At 45.0% G+C, this 23,102-nt stretch overlaps 1 protein-coding gene across 2 annotated transcripts in view; it reads right to left on the bottom strand.

The window, feature by feature from the left end:
* Nucleotides 1-20,708, bottom strand: part of LOC129701275 (G-protein-signaling modulator 2-like) — a 50,802-nt gene extending 30,094 nt beyond the window's left edge. Inside the window, exons 1-5 of one of the 2 annotated variants that reach the window (XM_055642432.1) lie at nucleotides 20,537-20,708; nucleotides 18,751-19,090; nucleotides 10,492-10,713; nucleotides 3,540-3,675; nucleotides 1,979-2,121 (exon numbers count right to left, since the gene is read on the bottom strand). In XM_055642432.1, the coding sequence (XP_055498407.1) occupies nucleotides 1,979-2,121; nucleotides 3,540-3,675; nucleotides 10,492-10,713; nucleotides 18,751-18,809 (560 nt within the window). In that variant the 5' untranslated portion in view covers nucleotides 18,810-19,090; nucleotides 20,537-20,708. The remainder of the gene's footprint in view (nucleotides 1-1,978; nucleotides 2,122-3,539; nucleotides 3,676-10,491; nucleotides 10,714-18,750; nucleotides 19,091-20,536) is intronic. The other variant, XM_055642431.1, reaches the window with a different exon arrangement.
* Between the last annotated feature and the right edge of the window lie 2,394 nt (nucleotides 20,709-23,102).

Raw genomic sequence — 23,102 nt, 5'->3', positions numbered from 1 at the left:
CCCCCTCCACACACACCTGGATCTCCTGCCATCAGACAAAAGATACCGTAGCATCAAAGCCCGGACTACCAAACAGCTTCCTGACATAGGCTGTGAGGCTGCTAAACAGTCACTCCACCTGATTCTGCAGCTTTGCACTGACATTTTAATAACTCTGGCACTGGCCACTCAAATCAGCTGCCCTGGACATTTTAATGACTGTTTTTACTGTATTTTAATGTTGCTGTTTTACCTGCTTTTAACTATTTATACTGTTTCATCAGGGACTGGATTGTTTTTACTGTTATTATGTGTGAAATGTTTAGGTTTTATGTGCGATGCTCCAGTATTCCCTGGGAAACGTCTTCTAATTTTGCACTGTACAAATGCTGCTTTGCAAGATGACAATAAAGGTTGATTTGATTTGAGAGGGGGGGACGATTCCCACCCCCCCCACCCCATTTTTTGTAAACTGGATTTTAAAACCCAGTTAAAACTCCGCTTTCCGCGAGGCAGTTAAGGTGGGACTGCTGATCGAGGGCGACGATTGGACGAGAGAGAGACATCGGTCAGCAGGAAATGGGGGCGGGACATGACGATGCAGTGCGATCATTTGAGGAGGGAAATGTCAGTCAGAGGCGGAAGTAGGGGTGGTGGGACTGAGGATAGAGCGCGGTGATTGGAGGAGGGAAGACGTGCCAAAACACCCCAGCAGCCCTGGACACAGACCTGCGCCTCATCTGCAGCCAGGAACGATCCTGGTCTCCGGTGCTGCAATCGCTGCCGAACCGCCACTGCCCTCACCCCCCCCCCAGGGCTGGCGAGATGTTGGGAGTCAGACGGGAGCTGTGCACCCAGGCCCACAGCCAGTGCAGAGAAGCAGCGCTAAACCCAGCTCAACTCTGCCTGTCCCGCCAGGTTAACCTACCTGGACTCACGGGAAAGATGGCCCAGGTTTACAGCCAGCGCGGAGAAGCAGCGCTAGCTTCACGGCTCCAGGCTGGTGTCCAGTCAGTCCAGGCAAGGCTTGTAGGTTAACCCGGCGAGACAGGCAGAGTAGAGCTGCATTTAGAGCTGGATTGAGCCTATGATTGAGCCTGTGGACCATATCTCGGTTGATTTCATACATATACATCAGCTGAGTCTTTGTCTCATAGGTTTGACCAAAATTTTGAGCCTCTCCCTCGAAAGATGAAACAACCTTTGCTTGGTTAAAACTCCAAAAATATGTTATGTGTATATTCAGAAATCTCAATGGTGAATCTCTGGAACTCTCTGCCACAGAGGGTAGTTGAGGCCAGTTCATTGGCTATATTTAAGAGGGAGTTAGATGTGGTCCTTGTGGCTAAGGGGATCAGGGGGTATGGAGAGAAGGCAGGTACGGGATACTGAGTTGGATGATCAGCCATGATCATATTGAATGGCGGTGCAGGCTCGAAGGGCCGAATGGCCTACTCCTGCACCTAATTTCTATGTTTCTATTTCTATGTTTCTATGAAGCCTCGCGTGTGTATGTGCGCATGCACACACGGCCGCCAAGAAATTGTGTGTCCTCCGGTCCCCCCCCCCTATATTTTGATAGCGATTTCCGTGCCTGATCTGAGTAAGCGACATTTCAGGTTGGGACCCTTCTTCATTCTCAAAAAGAGTTTAACTTTTTCCTCTGGCAACATCCCTCACTAAACATAGTAGGAAGCAATATCCATTATTGCCTCAAATTTTGAAACACTGAATATTTTAACATAAAGGAAAATGTGGTACAATGGTAGGGCAGCAAAATTAAGTGAATGTGCAGGAAGGAACTGCAGAAGCGGATTTAAAGCAAAGATGGACACAAAAAACTGGAGTAACACAGCAGGTCAGACAGCATCTCTGGAGAGAAGGCATAGGTGATGTTTCCACTAGTGTCTTTCTAAAATTAAGTGAATAGTGTGTTCAAAAGAAATGCAAGCCAGAAAAGCAACTCAAACCTCTATGAATTCATGCAAGAGCTACTCACTTATAGTATTCTGAAGCTTTCTGTAAAACGTCCATCACCTCTTCTGGAAAGTTGCCTGGGTCTTGTGCTTCTGCACAAGCCAGGGATTTACCATGGGCATGGTATGCATTGCCCAGGTTGTACAGTGCTCTTGCTTCACCCACCTATTCAGCAGCACAAAATAGGAAAGCATAAAATTGCATAATAAAAGTGCAGTACAGAGTCAGCAAGGCCCTGATAATCATTAGACATTTCAAGGGTGTGAGCATGTATCCAATCATGAATTCTGTTTGTGGTTAACACCACTCAAAACTCTGCTTGCCCCAGAATGAGGACCATTCATTCACAGAAGAATTCTGAGCCAACTTATCACCTTTGCAATCCATCCTGTGGACCATATCTCGGTTGATTTCATACATATACAACAGCCGAGTCTTTGTCTCATAGGTTTGACCAAAATTTTGAGCCTCTCCCTCGAAAGATGAAACAACCTTTGTTTGGTTAAAACTCCAAAAATATGTTATGTGTATATTCAGAAATCTCAATGGTTCAGGATCTGGCTCAACAGGCCCCTGTTCCTGCTCTCCTTCCACTCGCCAGGCCCATAATTCTTTCACTCCTTCCACTAAAACGTTTCACTGTATCTCAGTACACGTGACAATAAGCTAAACTGAAACTCTCAAGGGCCATAGTTCCTGCTCTCCTTCCACTCTCCAGGGACATAGTTGCTGCTCTCCTTTCACTCTCTGGGAATGTAGCATTGCGATTGCCTTCCTTACTACTGATTCGACTTGCAGATTAACCTTTTGGGAGTCCTGCACCAGCACTCCCAAGTCTATTTGCACCTCTGATTTCTGGATTCTCTCCCCGTTTAGAAAACAGTCCACAGGGCCAGTTCCTGCTCTCCTTCAACTCCTGACATCCATAGTTCCTGCACTCACTTGTAACTCCCTATTGTAAATTTAGTATTCTGTGTAACATTTAATTAAAAATGGATTGAAAATATTCTGAAGTATCAATTCAAATAATATCAATAGCCTGATAAATATGATAGTCTAGAAACATAGAAAATAGGTGCAGAAGGAGGCCATTCGGCCTTTCGAGCCAGCACCACCATTCATCATGATCATGGCTAATCGTCCCCAATCAATAACCCGTGCTTGCCTTCTCTCCATATCCCTTGATAGAAACATAGAAAGTCTATGGTCTAATACCACCCAAAGTTCTGAACATACCAAATTAATAGAGTTTTACTGTAATTTTCCTTGAATGTGAACTTTATCTACTCCACAGTAATTCACTTTCACTGCAGTGCTTAAATAATTCACTCATTGTTTTCTCAAAGTAAGGACGATAAGCAATATCCCTCCATTGGCATATACATTTTAGACAGAGATTGACCATCAATCTTCCTCTAGAAGTAATGGTGATAAGCAACTACTTGTCTCCACGATTTCCTTTAAATTTCTAATGTCATCATAAAAAAGTCACAATGAACACCTGATGTGTATAAGTGATAATATCATTCCTTAAAATGGCATTGAAATACAGATGACACGTCACATAATATAATGACCAATACCTTATCACAGAGCTCTCTTGAAATATCCAAATGTCTTTGGCAGCAAACTACAGCTTCATCAAAACGTCCCAAAAGCTTAAAGGTGTTGCCAAGGTTGCCACTGGCTTTTGCTTCACCCAGTCGGTCACCAATTGTTCTGAAAATTAAGCAAGTTAAGCAAATAGATTTTAACATGCAACTAGCAACACTTCCTGCATTGCACTTGTCCTTAATACTCACCTCATCCTATTGAAGCAGCAAGCATTGTGGATTACCTTGAAGATTATGTACCTTGAAGACTACCTTCAGGATGATAGTCTTCAAGGTACATGCAGGTGTATGATGTTGAGACGTGTGCGTTTAGATGCACCGAGTCTCTTGCCCAGAGTAGGTGAATTGAGGACCAGAGGTTTAAGGTGAAGGGGAAAAGATTTAATATTAATTTGAGGGGTAATTTTTTTTCCACACAGAAGGTGGTGAGTGTATGGAACAAGCTGCCAGAGGAAGTAGTTGAGGTAGGGACTACCCCCATGTTTACGAAACAATTAGACATGGATAGGACAGGTTTGGAAGGATATCGACGAAACATGGGCAAGCGGGGCTAGTGTTGCTGGAATACTTTGGCTGGTGTGGGCAAGTTGGGTAGAAGGACCTGTTTCCACTCTGTATCACTCTATGACTGAGGATGTCCAGCTTCTAATCAGTTATGATACCAACACTATTAATCAACCTTCTGAGGTTTCTGGTGACTGATATGAGAATTGCAGGGAAGGGAAGTCTGCCCTCTGTACTATGTGTGTTTTGGCATTTATCCTGCTACCTCCTCAGACTGTATCGTGGTCTAATGAATGCAAAGAGCTGATCATCATGCAGTTAGAAAACATTCTTAACACCGACGTGGAGGAGAAAATGTTATTAAAGCTATTGATAAAGCTCAATGCTCCAGATACCCCTGCAACAATACCATGCTCTGAGCAAAATGAACAACCATCTTTCTCAGTTGTAGGTACTGAAGATATCACTGAAGTGTTTTCAATAGCAGTTCTTCTGGAGTTAAGTGTTTCTTGGAACCACATTCAGCTAAATGCTACATGACAACAAAAGCAATTCATAATTTTCAGCAGAATGCTGACATTTGTCTCTTGTTCGTAATAGCATTAATGGAGTCAAAGTCACACAGTGTGGAAACAAGCTCTTCGGCCCAACATGTACACGCTGACCAACATGCCCCATCGACACTAGTTCCATTTGTCTGCGTTTGGCTCATATCCTTCTAAGCCCATCCTATACAAGTACCTGCCCAAATGTTTTTCGATCGTTGTGCGATAGTACCTACCTCAACAACCTCCTCTTGCAGCTCTGACCATACAAGATACAATTTATTTGTCATTTGGACCACTTGAGGTCCAAACAAAATGACGTTTCTGCAGCCATACATTACAAACAAATAGACCCAAGACACAACATAATTTACATAAACATCCATCGCATTGCTGTGATGGAAGGCCAAAAAAACGTATCTCTCCACTGCACTCCCCCCCGATGTCAGAGTCAAAGTCAAAGCCCCCGGCTGGCAATGGCGATTGTCCCGCGGCCATTAAAGCCACGCCGGGTGATGCAAGGTCGCACACCGGGTTCTTGGTGTTAGAGCCCCCGGCGTGCGCTCGCAGGGTTCCAAGCCGCGCGGGGCGGTGATGTCAGGCCCCGCTCCAGGAGCTCTTCGACCCCGCAACTCGGGCGGGAGAAGTCACCATTGCGGGAGCCCTGAAAAGCGGTCTCCCTCCAGGGACCCGCGGGCTCCCGGTGCCGCCGTCCTCCAGACCCGCAGTTGCAGCCTCCGAATCTCCAGAGGTCGGGCCGCAGCAGCGCTCCACCACCGCTCCACCCGCTCTGGACTCGGCCAGCTCCGCAACGGTGAGGTGAGTAGTCGGCACTGGAGCCCCCGGTCTTCCCATTGGAGGCCGCTCCTCGTTGCAGCCCCAACGACAACGGAGACCCGACAAAGAAAAGGTCGGGTCTCCCGTGCAGGGAGAGATTTAAAAGTACCCCCCCCCTCCCTCCCACCCCACCCCCACCCCCCCCACACACATACCCCAACAAAAAATAACAAAAACTACATAGAAACATAGACAAAAAATAATAAAAACGCAGACGGGCTGCAGAGGCCGCTGCTGACGAGAGTCGCGCCTGCCACCATATACCCACCACCCTTTGTGGGGGAAAAAAGTTTCCCCTCTGTTGTATTTACCCTGTTAAATAACCTGCTTGTCAATACTTGGTTCAAGCACTCCAAAGTTGCACTGCTGATGATCTTAGTCATAGGGTGGTGAATCTGTGGAATTCTTTGTCACTGGAGGTTGTGCAGGCCAGCACTGGATATTTTTAAACCAGAGGTAGATAGATTCTTGATTAGTACGGGTGTCAAGGGTTATGGGAATAAGGCAGGAAAACGGGGTTATGAGGGAGAGATAGATCAGCCATGATTGAATGGCAGATTAGACTTGATGGGGCCGAATGGCCTAATTCCCCAGCTTCCCACTAATCTTTGCAATGTTATATGCCTTCTCTTTTAGTTTTATGCTGTCTTTGACTTCCCTCGTCAGCCACAATCACCTAATTCTCCCTTACAATCTTTATTTTCCTTTGGAATTAAAAGATCTTGCATTTTCCCAATTGTTCCCAGGAATTCCTGCCATTGCTGTTCCACCATCATTCCTGCTAGGGTCCCTTTCCAATCAATTTTAGCCTGCTCCTCCATCATGCCTCTTTAGTCACCTTTGGTCAACAGGAATTCCAACATCTCCAATTTCATCTTCTGCCTCTCAAGGGTTGAGTTTCATCTTATTATGGTCACTACCTCCTAGTGGTCCCTTAATACAAGTTCCAGAATCAAACCTGGTTCATTACAGAATAACACATCTCAAATTGCCTTTTCCCTCAACTACAAACTGCTCTAAGACACCATCTCATACATTATAGATCAGCGGAGTAGACTCGATTGGCCAAATGACTTAATTCTGTTCCTAGAAGCTGGAAGTTGTTTAACACATTGTTGGGGCAGCACATAGTGATCAGTTTTGGTCACTCTACTGTGAGAAACATAGAAAATGGGTGCAGGAAGTTAGTGTAGAAATAGCAGGGACTATGACAGAAATATTTCAAATGTCATTAGAAACAGGAATAGTGCCGGAGGATTGGCGTACTGTGCATGTTGTTCCATTGTTTAAAAAAGGTTCTAAGAATAAACCTAGCAATTATAGACCTGTTAGTTTGACGTCAGTGGTAGGCAAATTAATGGAAAGGATACTTAGAGATAATATATATAAGCATCTGGGTAAACAGGGTCTGATTAGGAACAGTCAACATGGATTTGTGCCTGGAAGGTCATATTTGACTAATCTTCTTGAATTTTTTGAAGAGGTTACACGGGAAATTGATGAGGGTAAAGCAGTGGATGTTGTATATATGGACTTCAGTAAGACCTTTGTCAAGGTTCCTCACGGAAGGTTGTTTAAGAAGGTTCAATTGTTGGGTATTAATGGTGGAGTAGCAAGTGGATTCAACAGTGGCTGAATGGGAGATGCAGAGAGTAATGGTGGATGGTTGTTTGTCAGGTTGGAGGCCAGTAACGGGTGGGGTGCCACAGGGATCTGTGTTGGGTCCACTGTTGTTTGTCATGTACATCAATGATCTGGATGATGGTGTGGTAAATTGGATTTGTAAGTATGCAGATGATACTAAGATAGGTGGGGTTGTGGATAATGAAGTAGATTTTCCAAAGTCTACAGAGGGATTTATGCCAGTTGGAAGAGTGGACTGAAAGATGGCAGATGGAGTTTAATGCTGATAAGTGTGAGGTGCTACATCTTGGCAGGACAAATCAAAATAGGACGTAGAGGGAATTGAAGAATGCAGGTGAACAGAGAGATCTGGGAATAACTGTGCACAGTTCCCTGAAAGTGGAATCTCATGTAGATAGGGTGGAAAGAAAGCTTTTGGTGTGCTGGCCTTTATAAATCAGAGCATTGAGTATAGAAGTTGGGATGCAATGTTAAAATTGTACAAGGCATTGGTGAGGCCAATTCTGGAGTATGGTGTACAATTTTGGTCGCCTAATTATAGGAAGGATGTCAACAAAATAGAGAATACAGAGAAGATTTGCTAGAATGTTGCCTGGGTTTCAGCAACTAAGTTACAGAGAAAGGTTGAACAAGTTAGGGCTTTATTCTTTGGAGCGCAGAAGGTTAAGAGGGGACTTGATAGAGGTCTTTAAAATGATGAGAGGGATAGACAAAGTTGACGTGGATAAGCTTTTCCCACTGAGAGTAGGGAAGATTCAAACAAGGGGACATCACTTGAGAATTAAGGGACAGAAGTATAGGGGTAACACGAGGGGGAACTTCTTTACTCAGAGAGTGGTAGCTGTGTAGAATGAGCTTCCAGTGAAGGTGGTGGAGGCAGGTTTGTTTTTATCATTTCAAAATAAATTGGATAGTTATATAGACGGGAAAGGAATGGAGGGTTATGGTCTGAGCGCAGGTATATGGGACTAGGGGAGAATACGTATTCGGCACGGACTAGAAGGGTCGAGATGGCCTGTTTCCGTGCTGTAATTGTTATATGGTTATTTGGCCCATCAAGCCAGCACCTCCATTCAATATGATCATGGCTGATCATCCAAAATCAGTACCCCTTTCCTGCTTTCTCCCCATATCCCTTGATTCCATTAGCCCTAAGAGCAAAATCAAACTCTCTCTTGAAAACATCTAGCAAATTGGCCTCCACTGCTTTCTGTGGCAGAGAATTCCACAGATTCACAACTTTCTGGGTGAAAAAGATTTTCCTCATCTCAGTCCTAATGGCCTACCCCTTATTCTTAAACTGTGACCCCTGGTTCTGGACTCCCCCAACATTGGTAACATTTTTCCTGCACCGATCCTGTACAATCCCTTAAGAATTTTATACGTTTCAAAAAGATTCCCTCTCATTCTTCTAAATTCCAGTGAATGTGATGGCATTTAAAATAAGATGGCATTTGGAATATTGTGAAGTTTTGGGCTCCATATCGGAGGACGGATGTGCAAGCATTGGAGAGTTCCAGAGGTTTAAGAGAATGATCCTGGGAAATGATTGGGTTAACATATGAGGAACGTTTGGGTATTGTTTCACAAGTATGAATAGACGCAACTCTAAGTGACCACCCAGAGTGAAACTGGCAGTGTGTTTGTAAGAGTCAATTGTGCTTGATTACAGTGGAGAAGTTACATGTAAACTTTGAGATTGAATTTAGTTGACTGAAATTCATAGGTGCTCATTTATATGTATTGGTCGTTTGTAACCCGGGGTGGGCCTGTAGAAGACCATAATCTTTAAATTAATAATAGAATGGCGCCGAATCAGAAGATTGCAAGGTGTGATTATTTTTAAAAGAGATGGAAAAGATCTGTAGGAACAGTCATACAGCGTGGATACAGGCCCTTCGGCCCAACTTGCCCACACGCCCCATCTACAACAGTCCCAACCACGTGCGTTTGGCCCATATTCCTGTCCTATCCATGTACCTGTCTAATTGTTTCTTATACGGTGCAATAGTCCCAGCCTCAACTACCTCCTCTGGCAGATTGTTCCTTACACCCACCACCCTTTGTGTGAAAAGGTTACCCCCTCAGATTCTTATTAAATCTTTCCCCCTTTTCCAAGGCACACCGCTGGTTCCAGGCCGCCAATCCGAACAGCAACCTTCTGCTATCACCCTCTGCTTCCTTCCACGAAGCCAATTTTCGATCCATTCACACATCTCTCCTTGGATCCCATGCCATTTAACCTTCCAGAGCAGATCACCATGAGGCACCTCGAGTTGAGTTTAGTTATTTTATTGTCACTTGTACCGAGGAGGAACAGTGTAAAACTTTTTTTATTTACATGCTAACCAGTCAACAGAAAGACAATACCCGATTACAATCGAGCCATCCAGTGTACAGATACATGATGGAATAATGTGAATAATGCTTAGTGCAAGATTATATTAGTAAAGTCTTATCAAAGAGTCTGAGTGTCTCTAATGAGGTAGATAGTAGTTCAGGAAAGCTCTCTAATTGTGGTAGGATGATTCAGTTGCCTGATAACAGTGGGGAAGAAACAGTCCCAGAATCTGGAGATGTGCATTTACACACTTTTCCAACCTTTGCCCGATGGAGAGAGGAGAGAAGAGGGAGTGGTCAGGGTGACTCATCCTTGATTATGCTGGTGAACCTTTTCAAATGCCTTGCTGAAATCCACATAAACAACATCTACAGCACTGCCCTCATCAACATTTTTGGTCACATATTCAAAAAACTCAAACTCATTCATGAGACACGACCTCCAACGTAAAAAAAAACATGCTGATTCTCCCTAATTAGCCCTTGCCCGCCTGTATATCATATCCCTCATAATACTCTCTAGTAACTTTCCAACTACAGACGTTAAGCTCACTGGCCAGCAGATCCCAGCCTTTTTTCCTACAGCCCTTCTGGAATAGAGGCACAACAATCAGATCAGTTAACATCACATCAATAAATAAATACCGGAAACCACTGCCAAGAACATTATTCAGTTCAGTTCACTGTAGTTTATTACCAAGAATGTTATAATTTGCAGAGTAAGCACAGAACTACAAGATTATTATAAAGCCGTCATCATGAAAACTTAGTAATGCGCAACAAATGCTGACCGTTATTTAATAGAGATTAAAGGAGGTAGGGGGAGAAAAGAATATATTGTGTAGGAAGGAACTGCAGATGCTGGTTAACACCGAAGATAGACACAAAATGCCGGAGTAACTCAGCGGGAATATACTGTGGTATATCTTGTGTACATGGTTATTAAAAGGCATTCACTGGATATAGAGGGATTCATTTCAAATCAAAAGAATCTTTGAACTGAGTAAGTAGCCAAAAATGAATCCAGTGATGTTGGAATACTTGACGCTTACCTTGCTAGGGTGAGGTCATGATGGTGGAACTCCAGAGCTTTCGAATAATCGTGCAAATAAAAATACGCATTTCCAAGCTGACTGTAGATGGCGCTGAGAGTTTTCAGATCCTCCGTTCCAACCTGAACTGCTGCTTCAAAAAAGGATACACCAGCTCGACAGTCACCTGCTTTACAAAGCCGTTCACCTTCTAGAGCTAGCTCCAAGCAGGACGCTTCCATTCTGCATAAAAAAGAATTGTTTAACAGAATATATTTGCACAAGTGTTAATTGAAGCAATGTCTTGTCAATTTCAATGATTACCTGCAGTTAAGGCAGTGTGTTCTTAAGAGATAAGGTGTGGGTGAGGTTATATAGAAATGGGTCGTCTTCCACCCTAGATAGACACAAAAAGCTGGAGTAATTCAGCGGGTCAGGCAGCATCTCTGGAAAAAAGGAATATGTGGCGTTTCGTGTCGAGGCCCTTCTTCAGCCAGGTCACAACCCGAAACGTCATCTGTTCCTTTTCTCCACAGATCCTGCCTGTCCCGCTGAGTTACTCCATCATTGTGTGTCCATCTTGGGTGTAAAACAGCATTTGCAGTTCCTTCCTGCACATTTGTTCTTCCACCCTATACGGTTTCAAAATTCTTAAGGGGTTGGACAGGCTAGATGCAGGAAGATTGTTCCCGATGTTGGGCAAGTCCAGAACAAGGGGCCATAGTTTAAGGATAAGGGGGAAATCTTTTAGGACCGAGATGAGGCAAAACTTTTTTCACACAGAGTGGTGAATCTCTGGAATTCTCTGCTGCAGAAGGTAGTTGAGGCCAGTTCATTGGCTATATTTAAGTGGGAGTTAGATGTGGCCCTTGTGGCTAAAGGGATCAGGGGGTATGGAGAGAAGGCAGGAACAGGATACTGAGTTGGATGATCAGCCATGATCATATTGAATGGCGGTGCAGGCTCGAAGGGCCGAATGGCCTACTCCTGCACCTATTTTTTATGTTTCATTCAAAGTGTTTATTTTCTTCATGTCAATTACCAAAGTAATTTTTAAGTGGTTATCTAGTTCCCCATATAAACTTACTAGCATCCACCCTCTCAAAAAAAACCCGAGGCCATGTAAATTCTATCCCAAGACAAACAGGTTTGCTTTACACCTTTAGAAATTAACCAGATAACTTCAACCTGCAACTCACCCAGTGCCCATTAGTCAATTCTATTAAATTAATCCAAAGTTCAATGTCCAAGTTAAATTTGAATCACTGCTTTGTTTACACACATTTCTGACCAATTCAAATAAAGAAAAAGTAGGACAAGTGTTTCTTAAACCAAAAGGAAATAAAAATCCAATAAATACTTTAGTACTTAAACATACAAGGCACACATGGCTCAAGTGCTGAACTACTATTTACCTCATGGGTGACCTTCGGACTATGCTTGATCAGACTTTGCTGGCTTTACCTTGCACTAAACTTTATCCCCCTATCGTATCTTTACATGGTAAATGGCTCGATTGTATTCATGTTTTGTCTTTCTGCAGACTAGTTAGCAAGCAACAAAAATTGTTCACTGTACACGTGACGATAAATTAAATTGAACTTTCTGAACCTAATCAACATTTCAAAGAGACGATCTAACAAAGCATTTAGCTGCTGTTGCTCAGCCACCTTTTCCTATACCTGTAGTTAAATATTCTCAAGCATCTGCATCACGCAAGTTGCCTACATTTAACATACCATGCGTTAACTTTAAATGAAGCAATTACACATAGAAAAAAGCAACCATTCCTTTTGCCACAATCAAACCTCCAGTTGGAGACATGACTCAGCCAGCACAGATGTTTCTCAATATCCATCCATATTTTATAACTTCATTACTTTTTTAAAACTGGTAATGTAAGAGCACTCAGATCAATTTCAACCTTTTGTATGTTAGTTTAGAGATACAGCGTGGAAACAAGCCCTTCGGCCCACCGACCGGTGATCCCCACACATTAACACAACCCTACACACACTAGGGACAATTTAAATTTATACCAAGCCAATTAACCTACAAGCCTGTACATCTTTGGAGTGTGGGAGGAAACCGAAGATCTCGGAGAAAACCCAGGGGAAGAATGTACAAACTCCGAAAAGACAGCACCTGTAATTGGGATTGAAACCGGGTCTCTGACACTAAGGCAGCAACTCTACCACTGTGCCATCCTTTGTACCTGAACACAAAATAATTAGACCAGCTAAATTTTTGAAGGCTTTGGATACGAGTTGCACCCATAGGGTTTTAATTAGTTTGCTGTATTTGAGACATTTCCAAGTGAACCACCCACAGGCAATTTCTCATTCTCAGACTTTGTAAGCATGGAATACCGTCCAGCCCACAAACAGCAATGTCCTCTTTGCCAGTTCCCAACTCTACTCGAAATGACTGCACTATCCAACCTGCTGCTGGCGGCTGTCACCATCATTTGACGCTCCCAAATAGAAGTCACATTGACAAATGAGGAAAGCAAGACCAGGCACTGAGAGAAATTCCTGCTCTCACTTATGGACTGGTGCAGTGGTCACTGAGGTTGTGGAGGAAAAGTAATGCATCGGCACAGTCGGCACCAGTTTACACTTGTCCAGGTGCATTAGTTTCATGTGTAGGAAGGAACTGCAGATGCTGGTGTAAACTGAAGAGAGACACAAAACGCTGGAGTAAATCAGTCAGGCATCTCTGGAGAAAAGGAATAGGTTACGTTTCGGATCGTGGCTCGTCTTCAGACAGTCTGAAGAAGGGTCTCAACACAAAATCATAATAATGACAGGATCACTGGGCTTTTTTGCATTATCATGCTTTTGGCTTATTCGTTGTCACTGTGATGGATATCAGGAATTAACAGTACAAACAACCCTAACATTACAGAGTTGTATCCCAAGTAAATGGTCCACAACTTGCATTTTCATAACACAAAAGTCTGTGCAAGAAGTGAGAACTAAAATATGTATCATTTTAACATAAATTCCACAAGAACAAATTATTTTTCAATTTCTCAAGTTTTGGGGTGGTGATCTGTGAATTCTGTAAGGGCAGATTTCCATTACCTGAATGGCCATAATGTGAAGGGGGGGGGGAGAAGAGGGTCGCCTGTATGTTTTTTTCCTTGTTCATTTATTTTTGCTTCAAAGGCTGAAACAAGACCAACTCAATCAAGAATTTCACTCAAACTAGATGGTGGATGAAATAATGTTCAAATACATCTACAACTAAATAAACTGCATTTATTAAAATCACTCGTCAATTATTTTAGATTAGCCCCACAAATTGAAAGTTCAACATCATTTCTGTGTTGTTTTCCTGCCATTGCAAGTACCACTGCAAATCATTCTTTGCACGAACATAGCCACAAAAAGCTAGAGTAACACAGACCCTTGTCTGAAGAAAGGTCCCGACCCAAAATGTCACCTATTCCTTTTTCTCCCGAGTTACTCTGGGTTTTTGTGTCTATCGGTGGTTTATACCAGCATCTGCAGTTCCTTCCTACACATTGTGTGGTCAGCGTGGACTCGGTTGGTCGAATGGTCTGTTTCCGTGCTGCATCTATAAACTAAACTAAAAAACAAAGCTATCAGAGTTTCAAGAATTCAAACTAACTGAGCATTACATACACCAGAGAGCTGTGCTCCCACATTCCACTTCAAATTACACATATTCTGCATTAGGACTATGGTGGAAGCCAGCCAGCCAGCTCCCTTGCACAATCACATGAACCTATGACAAGGCAGAGCACGTTCTCTGAACGAGTATTCTATTCCAGACAAACTCCTTCCATGAACCCCGAGCCTAATAAGAGAATTGGACAAAACTGTCTTCTTAAACGAATGGCTGGAAGGGCTATGCCTATTTATTGCCATCATTATAACACCATCATTTCCTTGATTTCCTTACTGTCCACCCTAACCAGTCAAGTAATCCACTCGTGCAAATTCATTAAGACTACTTAGAGCCCCTTTGGGACAAACAGTTTAGATTTGTTTACTGTCACGTGTTTTGTTGCGTGCTAACCAATCAGCAGAAAGACAATACATGATTACAATCCAGCCGTCCAGTGTACAGATATGATACGAGGAATGACATAGTGCAAGATAAAGCCAGTAGTCAGATTAAAGATAGTCCGAGGGTCCCTGATGAAGTAGTACAAGCTCAGGTCTGCTTTCTAGTTGTTGGTAGGATAGATGGTTCAGTTGCCTGATAACAGCTGGGAAGAAATTGTCCCTGAATCTGGAGGTATGAATGAATAAGTTTATTGGCCAAGTATTCACATTCAAGGAATTTGCCTTGGTGCTCCGCCCGCAAGTGACAACATGACATAGTGAGTTAGAAATGATGCTTAAAATATTAAATATTAATAAAACATTATTGATTAAACATGTGAATTAAATAAAATACCAGAGCAAAAGGAGGATACAGATTTTTGGTTATCGAGTAGAGCTATTACTCGTGGAAAAAGGCTGTTTTAATGTCTGGCTGTGGCAGCTTTGGTAGTCCAGGGTCACCTTCCAGAGGGAAGTGATTCAAAGAGTTTGTGGCCAGGGTGAGAGGGGTCAGAGATGATCTTGCCCGCTCGCTTCCTGGCCCTTGCAGTGTACAGTTCATCAATGGAGGGAAGGTTGCAGCCAATAACCTTCTCAGTTGATCGGACGATTCGCTGCAGCCTCCGGATGTCGTGCTTGGTGGCTGAGCCAAACCAGACCATGATGGAGAAGGTGAGAACAGACTCTACGATGGCCGTGTAGAATTGGACCATCATTGCCTGTGGTAGATTGTGCTTCCTCAGCTGCCGCAGGAAGTACATCCTCTGTTGTGCCTTTTTGACTGAGGAGTCGATGGCAACCCCCCATTTAAGGTCCTTGGAGATGATGGTTCCCAGGAACTTAAAAGACTCCACAGATGTGACTGTGGTGTTGTTGATGGTGAATGGGGGTGAGGGCAGGGGGAGCTCTCCTAAAGTCTACAATCAATTCCAGTCTTAAGAGCATTGAGCTCCAGGTTGTTGCAATGGCACCAGGCCGTCAACTGTGTCACTTCCTGTCTGTAGGCAGATTCTTCCCCATCCTGGATCAGTCCAATCAGGGTTGTGTTGTCCGCAAACTTGAGAAGATTGACAGGAGTCAGTGGAGGTGCAGTCATTGGTGTAGAGAGAGTAGAGGAGAGGGGAGAGTACACAGCCTTGCGGTGCTCCTATGCTGAGGGTTTGTGGGTCCGAGATGTGCTTTCCCAGCCTTACATGCTGCTTCCTGTCTGTCAGGAAGCGGTGATCCAGCGACAGAGGGGTTGAGGCACAGTCAACTCGGAAAGTTTGGAGTTTAGTAGCTCTGGCACAATGGTGCTGAATGCTAAAATTAACAAACAAAATCCTTGCATAGGTCTCAGAGGTACTGGATGATGACGTGCAAGCCCAGGTTGACCGGGTCATCCACAGATCTATTGGCCCGATATGCAAACTGCAATCGTTTGTGATATTTTTCAGCTTGGCCAGCACAAGCCTTTCAAGGGTCTTCATGACTACAGAGGTCAGTGTGACAGGCCTGTAATCATTAAGACCAGTAATCCTTGCCTTTTTGGGTATACATTTTCAAACTTGCCCAATGGGAGGGGGGAGAAGAGGGAGTGACTGGGGTGAAACTCATCCTTGATTATGCTGGTGGCCTTGCCAAGGCAGCATGAGTGAAGATGAAGTTAATGGATGGGAGGGAGGTAGGTTTGCTTGATGGGCTGGGCTACGTCTACAACTCTCTACAATTTCTTGCGGTCTTGGATGGAGCTGTTCCCAAACCATGCTATGATGTATCCCGATAAAATCCTGTCCACAGCACATCTGTAGAAGTTGGTGAGAGTTGCAAGGATATGCCAAACTTCTCTGGAAGTAGATGCATTGGTGTGGTTTCTTGGCCATTGCTTCTACATGGCTATTCCAGGAGAAGTTGTTGGTGATATTTACTCCGAGGAATTTGAAGCTTTCAACCATCTCTACTTAGGTGCCATCAGTGTATACCAGGGTTTGTGTACCACTTCACTTCCTGAAGTCCATCACTATCTCCTTTGTCTTACTAACATTGAGAGACATAACAGGACATGAGGTACTCCGCTCACCTTGTCATTATTTGATATCCAGCCCACTTGGTGGTGTGGTCTGCGAAATTATAAATTGAATCGGATTGTACTTGGCTCAGTCACTGGTATAAGGAGTAAAGAAGGGGGCTGAAAATGCATCCTTGCAGAACACCAGTGTTGAGGATTATTGTAGAGGATGATTTGTCCCCTATCCTCACTCATTGGGGTCTGTTGGTGAGGAAGCCAAGGATCCAGTTGCAGGGATGAATGCTGACTACAAGTTCCACGAGTTTGGTGATGAGCTTGGATGGTATAATAATGGTATTAAAGGCAGAGCTGCAGTCTATGAATCAGAGTCTGACATAGGTGCCTCTCTTCTTTAGGTGTTCTAGGGATGAGTGTTGGGCCAGGGCAATGGCATTGTCTACGAGCCTGTTGTGGCAGTAGGTGAACTGCTCGGGGTTCAGACTGGATTTAATGCATCCATAACTAGCCTTTCATGATGATGTGTTGTCAAGAAGTGTTTTAGGCATGAGATCTTGCTTTTCTTCTGCACCGGGATGATAGTTGTCTTCTTGAAGCAGGTGGCTACCTCAGAACGGATTAAAGATGTCCATGAATACGTCCCGTTAGTTGGTCCGCGCAGTTTCTAAGGACACAGCCAGGAACTCAGTCCGGGTCAGATGCTTTCCGTGGGTTCACCCTTAGGGAGGCCGATCTAACCTCCGCAGCAGTGACCCTGGGAAGAAGTACACTCAAGTCTGAAGGGACGGTGTCATCATCCCGTTGGCCTTCTGTTCAAACCAAGTTTAGAAAACATTCAGATCATCAGGTAGGGCTGCTTTGTAAACAGCTGAAGAACGGTATCGACCCGAAACATCACCCATTCCTTCTCTCCAGAGATGCTGCCTGTTACTCCAGCATTTTGTGTCTACCTTATCAACAGCAATGTTGCCTGACCTCACTTTGCAGCCAGTGATAATAGTCAGACTGTGCCTCATTCTGCGGGTGTCCGAATTATTGACTGGGACTCGAGTTTGTCCCGGTATTGTCTCTTGGCATCCTTGATGGCTTTGCAAAGATCATAGTGAGCTTTTCTTGTACCACTCAGGATCATTTGCACTAGACCTGGCCTTCACCTGTGAATGTACCTCACAGTTCACCCAAGGATACTGGTTGGGGGACACTTAGATTGTCTTCTTCAGCACACACTCTTCTATTCACTTGCTGATGAAGTCAGTCACGGCAGTGGCGTACTCATTCAGGTTAGCAGCGGATTCCCTGAACATGGACCAGTCCACTGACTCAAAGCTATCGCGTAAGATGTGATCCGTGTCTGTTGACCAGCATTGAACAATTCTCTGTACCGGATCCTCCTGCTTCATTTTTAGTTTGTAGACAGGGAGTAGAAGCACAGCTAGGTGATGAGATTTCCCAAAACTTCGGCAAGGAACAGAGCACTAGGCTTTTTTTTTTTAAATAAAAAGGACAAGCAAATGATCAAACGTAATAAATTTGATGATGTTTTGGAATTTCGTTTCATTACTGTTAATATCACAGGCAACGATTGTATAGAAAGGTTTATTCCTGGCAATTCAACATTATACCACAGTTATGCTTTAGAGAAAAATTAAACCAGTGTTATTCATAGCGCCTTTGAAAAGCAATGCTATAATTGAAAAGTGCATAAAAGTAAAAAATGCTTCAAAGCACAATTGTTTTATCTTCCAAAGGAACCATAAGGAGCTTTAACATTATTGGGGAACAGAATGTGAATAATAGCAAGAAAATACGAGGGAAAAACAGGTTAAATCACAGACACTTTATTTAACTGAAATTACAGTGCATTTAAGAATATAGGATTCAGTTTATAGACACAAAGTGCTGGAATAACTCAGCGGGACATGCAGCATCTCTGAAGAGAAGGAATGGGTGACGTTTCTGGTCGAGACCCTTTTTCAGACAGAGTCGGGGGGAAAGGGAAACGAGAGATATAGGCGATGATGTAGAGATATAGAACAAATAATTCACTTTCAGTTCAATATAAAACAAAGATTCAGTTTGAAATGTTTCGAATCAAAATTAAGTAAAATAAATAAAGTAATAGATCCCTATTAATATAGAAATATGCAAGTATTTTTATAATTCACTACTCATCTCTTTAATGAATGAAATTAAACCTACCTGTAACGGATGTGATACGGGTGTTCATGAGGGCTAACCAAAATATCATTTGCATCCATTCAACTGCTTAATGTAGTGATGCTCAACATATCCACTGTAGGTTCAGCCACAATATCAATACCACGTAATGTCACAAATTTAACTGAGCAAATAAATAGAGATTCCATAAAAGTGAAGGTTGTGGGAATGTTGACTATTTCCCAAGCGCGGCTTCATCCTTTCTCTCCAAACTATACAAAACTTTGTGTAGGAAGGAGCTGAAGATGCCACAAAAAGTTGATGTGATACATAAAACTTGCCCAAAATTCTTGTAATTGTCCTTTTCAATTCTTCAAGTAATCTGCAAAATGAACATAAAACCAAAGTCTCATAAATAATCACTCTGCTGACGTGGATGAGTATTAGTGACATAAGCAAGTCCCTCCTCCCACCCCACCCATAGACAGAAGGGTAGTTCATGCCTTTGTTCTGGTCCTGACCTTTCACCCCACCTGCCTCCACATTCAACACGTCATTCTCTGATGTGATCCACCATCAATTACATCCCCACCCATTTCCAGAAAACTCTCTGCAAATTCTCAATTCATTCATCCCTTCCCACCCAAACTACCCTCTCCCCTGGTACTTTCCACTACAAGTGCAGGAGATGCAACACCTGACCTTCTACCTACTCCCTCACATCCATCTGGGAAACCAGCAGCCATTCCATGCGAGACAGCATCTTCTCTACACTCATCTATTGCACTCAGCGCTTCCAATGTCACCTCCATTCCATCAGCTCGACCAAATATAGACAAGGCAACCATTTCACCAAACACGTGCTCGGTCTGCCAAGGTTTGCTGTAACTCCTGGTAGCTAACTATTTTAACTCTCCTCTCCATTTCAACCTTCCTATTCTATGGTCTTCTCCATCATCAGAGTGAGGGCACACACAAACTGAAAGGACATATTCAACATGGATAAAGTATAAAGGGAAAAAAGGGACAAAGTGCTGGAATAACTCAGCAGGTCAGCCAGCATATGGAAAACATCAATAGGTGACATTGGAGGTCAGGAATCTTCTTCAGTTTGAAATAAGTGTGAACATGGAATTTTACAATTTTAGATAACTTACCCCGACCCTGGTTTTCACCCTGTTCTCTACCAAGATACACACCAGTGTCTGCCTTTCCCTCTGGCCCCCTCCACTTATATGCCTTCCTCTAGCATTACATTTCACACTTCTTTCACACTTTATCTTTCTACCTCTAGTCTTTATCCACAGAAGTTGAACTTTATCCACAAAGAGATTAAGAGTTGCGAAATGTGAAGGTAGAGGCAGGAATACAAGTGGAAGCGCAGGGAAGAAATAGATGCGAGCCAGGTGAGAGGGGAAATCAATGATCATACCATGAGGTTGGAAGCTAAATACGTGCATTAACACTTCAGCGGCTCACTTGGCCATTTCCCAAGCGCGGCTTCAAAGTCTCTCTCCAAAGTTGTGTATAAACACTTTAACTATTAATTAAACCGAACAATGGGCAATAAGGTAAAGAGCAAGGTTACACAGAAAAGCTGGAGAAACTCAGCGGGTGCAGCAGCATCTATGGAGCGAAGGAAATAGGCAACGTTTCGGGCCGAAACCCTTCTTCAGACTTCTCCAGCATCTGCAGTTCCCTCTTTAACAAGGTAAAGAGCAAGCCGCTTGCTTATATTAGGGCAGGGGAGAGGCGATGAGGGGGGAGGGCGAAGGGAGAATGAGTGACCCGGGCAGGGAGAGAAGCGCCGGTCCGGCCGAACACTCACCGGTCACCTCAGCGCCGCTCACCCCCTCCCGCCGGGACTGTCAGCTCGGACACCCGCCGCAGCTCGGGTCCCAGCCCGGTGAGTGTAGACGGGCCGCTCGGGTCCCAGCCCGGTGAGTGTAGACGGGCCGCTCGGGTCCCAGCCCGGTGAATGACCACGAGTATAGACGGGCCGCTCGGGTCCACTCGGCGCCAATCTGCAGCCGCTTCACCAACGGCAGTTTACAAACTGAGCGACACTCGCAGCCCATTGGCGCGGTTTGAATGTAACCCCCCCACATCGGCCCCCCCACATCGGCCCCGCCCCGCCCCCCCTCACGCCGGCCCCGCCCTCCACATCCGCCCCGCCCCCACAGCGGCCCCGCCCCCCACGTCGGCCCCGCCCCCCACGTCGGCCCCGCCCCCCCCATCGGCCCGCCCCCCACACCGGCCCATCGCCCCCCCACATCGGCCCCGCCCTCCACATCGGCCCCGCCCTCCACATCGGCCCCGCCCCCACATCGCCCCGCCCCGCATCCGCCCCGCCCTCCACACCGGCCCCGCCCTCCACACCGGCCCCGCCCCCACATCGGCCCCGCCCCCCACATCGGCCCCGCCCTCCACACCGGCCCCGCCCTCCACACCGGCCCCGCCCCCACATCCCCCCGCCCCACATCCGCCCCGCCCCACAGCCGCGCCCCCCCCACATCCGCCCCGCCCCCACAGCGCCCCGCCCCCACATCCGCCCCGCCCCCACATCCGCCCCGCCCCCACATCCGCCCCGCTCATACAACATTTGTCACTCGCCCACCCCGGGGACACGGCGACACCACTCTTTAAAACTGAGCCGCGAGTGGCATTGGCATTGGCAGTGTCCAAGACTTTTCATATTACGGCCATCAACTAAAAAGGATTGTAACAACCTGTTGTAAACTGCCTTTTCTGAAGTATTTCATCGCTCTGAATCCACTGGAGTCATTAGTTTGATTGTAGCGCCTTGCACTGCTGTTTGCTGCAAACAAGCTCATTCACTTTCCAATGCGGTAGCGTTATGTTCGTACAACGGTTGTCAACTAAAAGGTGGTAAGTAATAACGTGTTGTAAATTGCGTTTTCTGATGTATCGGGAGGTTGCACGGCAGTCGAGGTCACGGCCCATGACCCGTACTGTTGCTACGCAACGCCAACTGGAGTACAAGCGGTGAACGTCAGGTAATGACTGGCTGCCAGTGCAGGGGTGGGGGGGGGGGGGGTGCAGTGTGGTCAGTGACTCTGGGTGGGTGGATGGACCAGACTGTCCACAACTCTGCTGTAGCTGACGGTGACGTTGCCGGGTTTTCGTCCCCGTGTGTCCGCTGCCCGGAGCCACGTGTGTGGGCGCTGCCGACCCACAGCCCGTGGGGGAGACGGGGCGGGGGGAAGAGAGTGAGGGCTGTCCCGAGGGATGCGCTCCTTCGGCTGCTTACACCTTGGTGCTCGGGTTCAGAGCAAAGATACTAGAGGAAATTGTTCAGAGCGCGCAGTCACCCTCTACAATTATGTTCACCGCAAAAATGGACCATTTTGGCGGTTTTTAACAGGTAAGAAAGTACGCGCTTCATGTGCTAACAGTGTATGCCGGAGGCTGCCATGACCTCCAGAAGGATTGAGCTGCTTCGTGCGTCACGCCCTTTGACCTGATGACCTTGCGTGCAACCCCCACTATTTCATCACTCTCCATCCATTGGAGTCGTTGGTACGATTGTATCACATTACACTGAAAAGTTATTTCAAGATGTATGGAAATGAAATTATTACAAGACAGAAACAAAAAGCTGGAGTAACTCAGCGGGTCAAACAGCATCTCTGGAGAAAATAAATCTGTGATGTTTTGGGTCGAGACCCTTCTTCAGACAGAGATCAAGGGGAAAGAGAAACAAGAGATATAGACAGTGAAATAGAGAGACATGGAACAAATGAATGAAAGATATGCAAAAAAAAAAGTAACGATGGAACGTGTTGGCTATGGGGGCCCTTTCGCATCCAGTAACGAGGTCTGGGTAATCACTGTTATCATCAATGGGGTTGTTCCACGACAGATCACCACAAATATTAATTTCTGTCATAAGTTTTAGTTTACGGCTAGCCTACATGATACTTTAATAACCTTTTAATTTTTATTTTCACTATTATTTTGTATTGACATACACTTATTAAATTTTTTTAAAAAACCCCGTCTCATACAGTAGATTCAAAAATTTTAAGCAATGTGAACTAAGCATGATATTCACCTCCAGAAAAAAATTAGGAAGTATTGGCCGGGGGTCCAAGAGGCTGGCTAGGCCCTAGGCGGGGTGGGGGTTCAGGGGGAAACTCAACAGGATGGCAATAGACAATAGGTGCAGGAGTATGCCATTCAGCCCTTCCAGCCACTACCGCCATTCACTGATCATGGCTGATCATCCACAATCAGCACCCCATTCCTGCTTTTCCCCCATATCCCTTGACTGATATCTTTAAGAGCTACTAGACTAAGTGGGACCCGTTGGGTCCCATGTTCACATGGGAGGGCTGGTCCCCCAACGCAATATGCCACCTCTCCACCAATTC

This window comes from Leucoraja erinacea, chromosome 10, assembly GCF_028641065.1.
Source record: "Leucoraja erinacea ecotype New England chromosome 10, Leri_hhj_1, whole genome shotgun sequence".
Classification (NCBI taxonomy): Eukaryota; Metazoa; Chordata; class Chondrichthyes; order Rajiformes; family Rajidae; genus Leucoraja; species Leucoraja erinaceus.
Note: the sequence above shows the minus strand (reverse complement) of the source record. Positions and strands in the feature narration are given on the sequence as shown.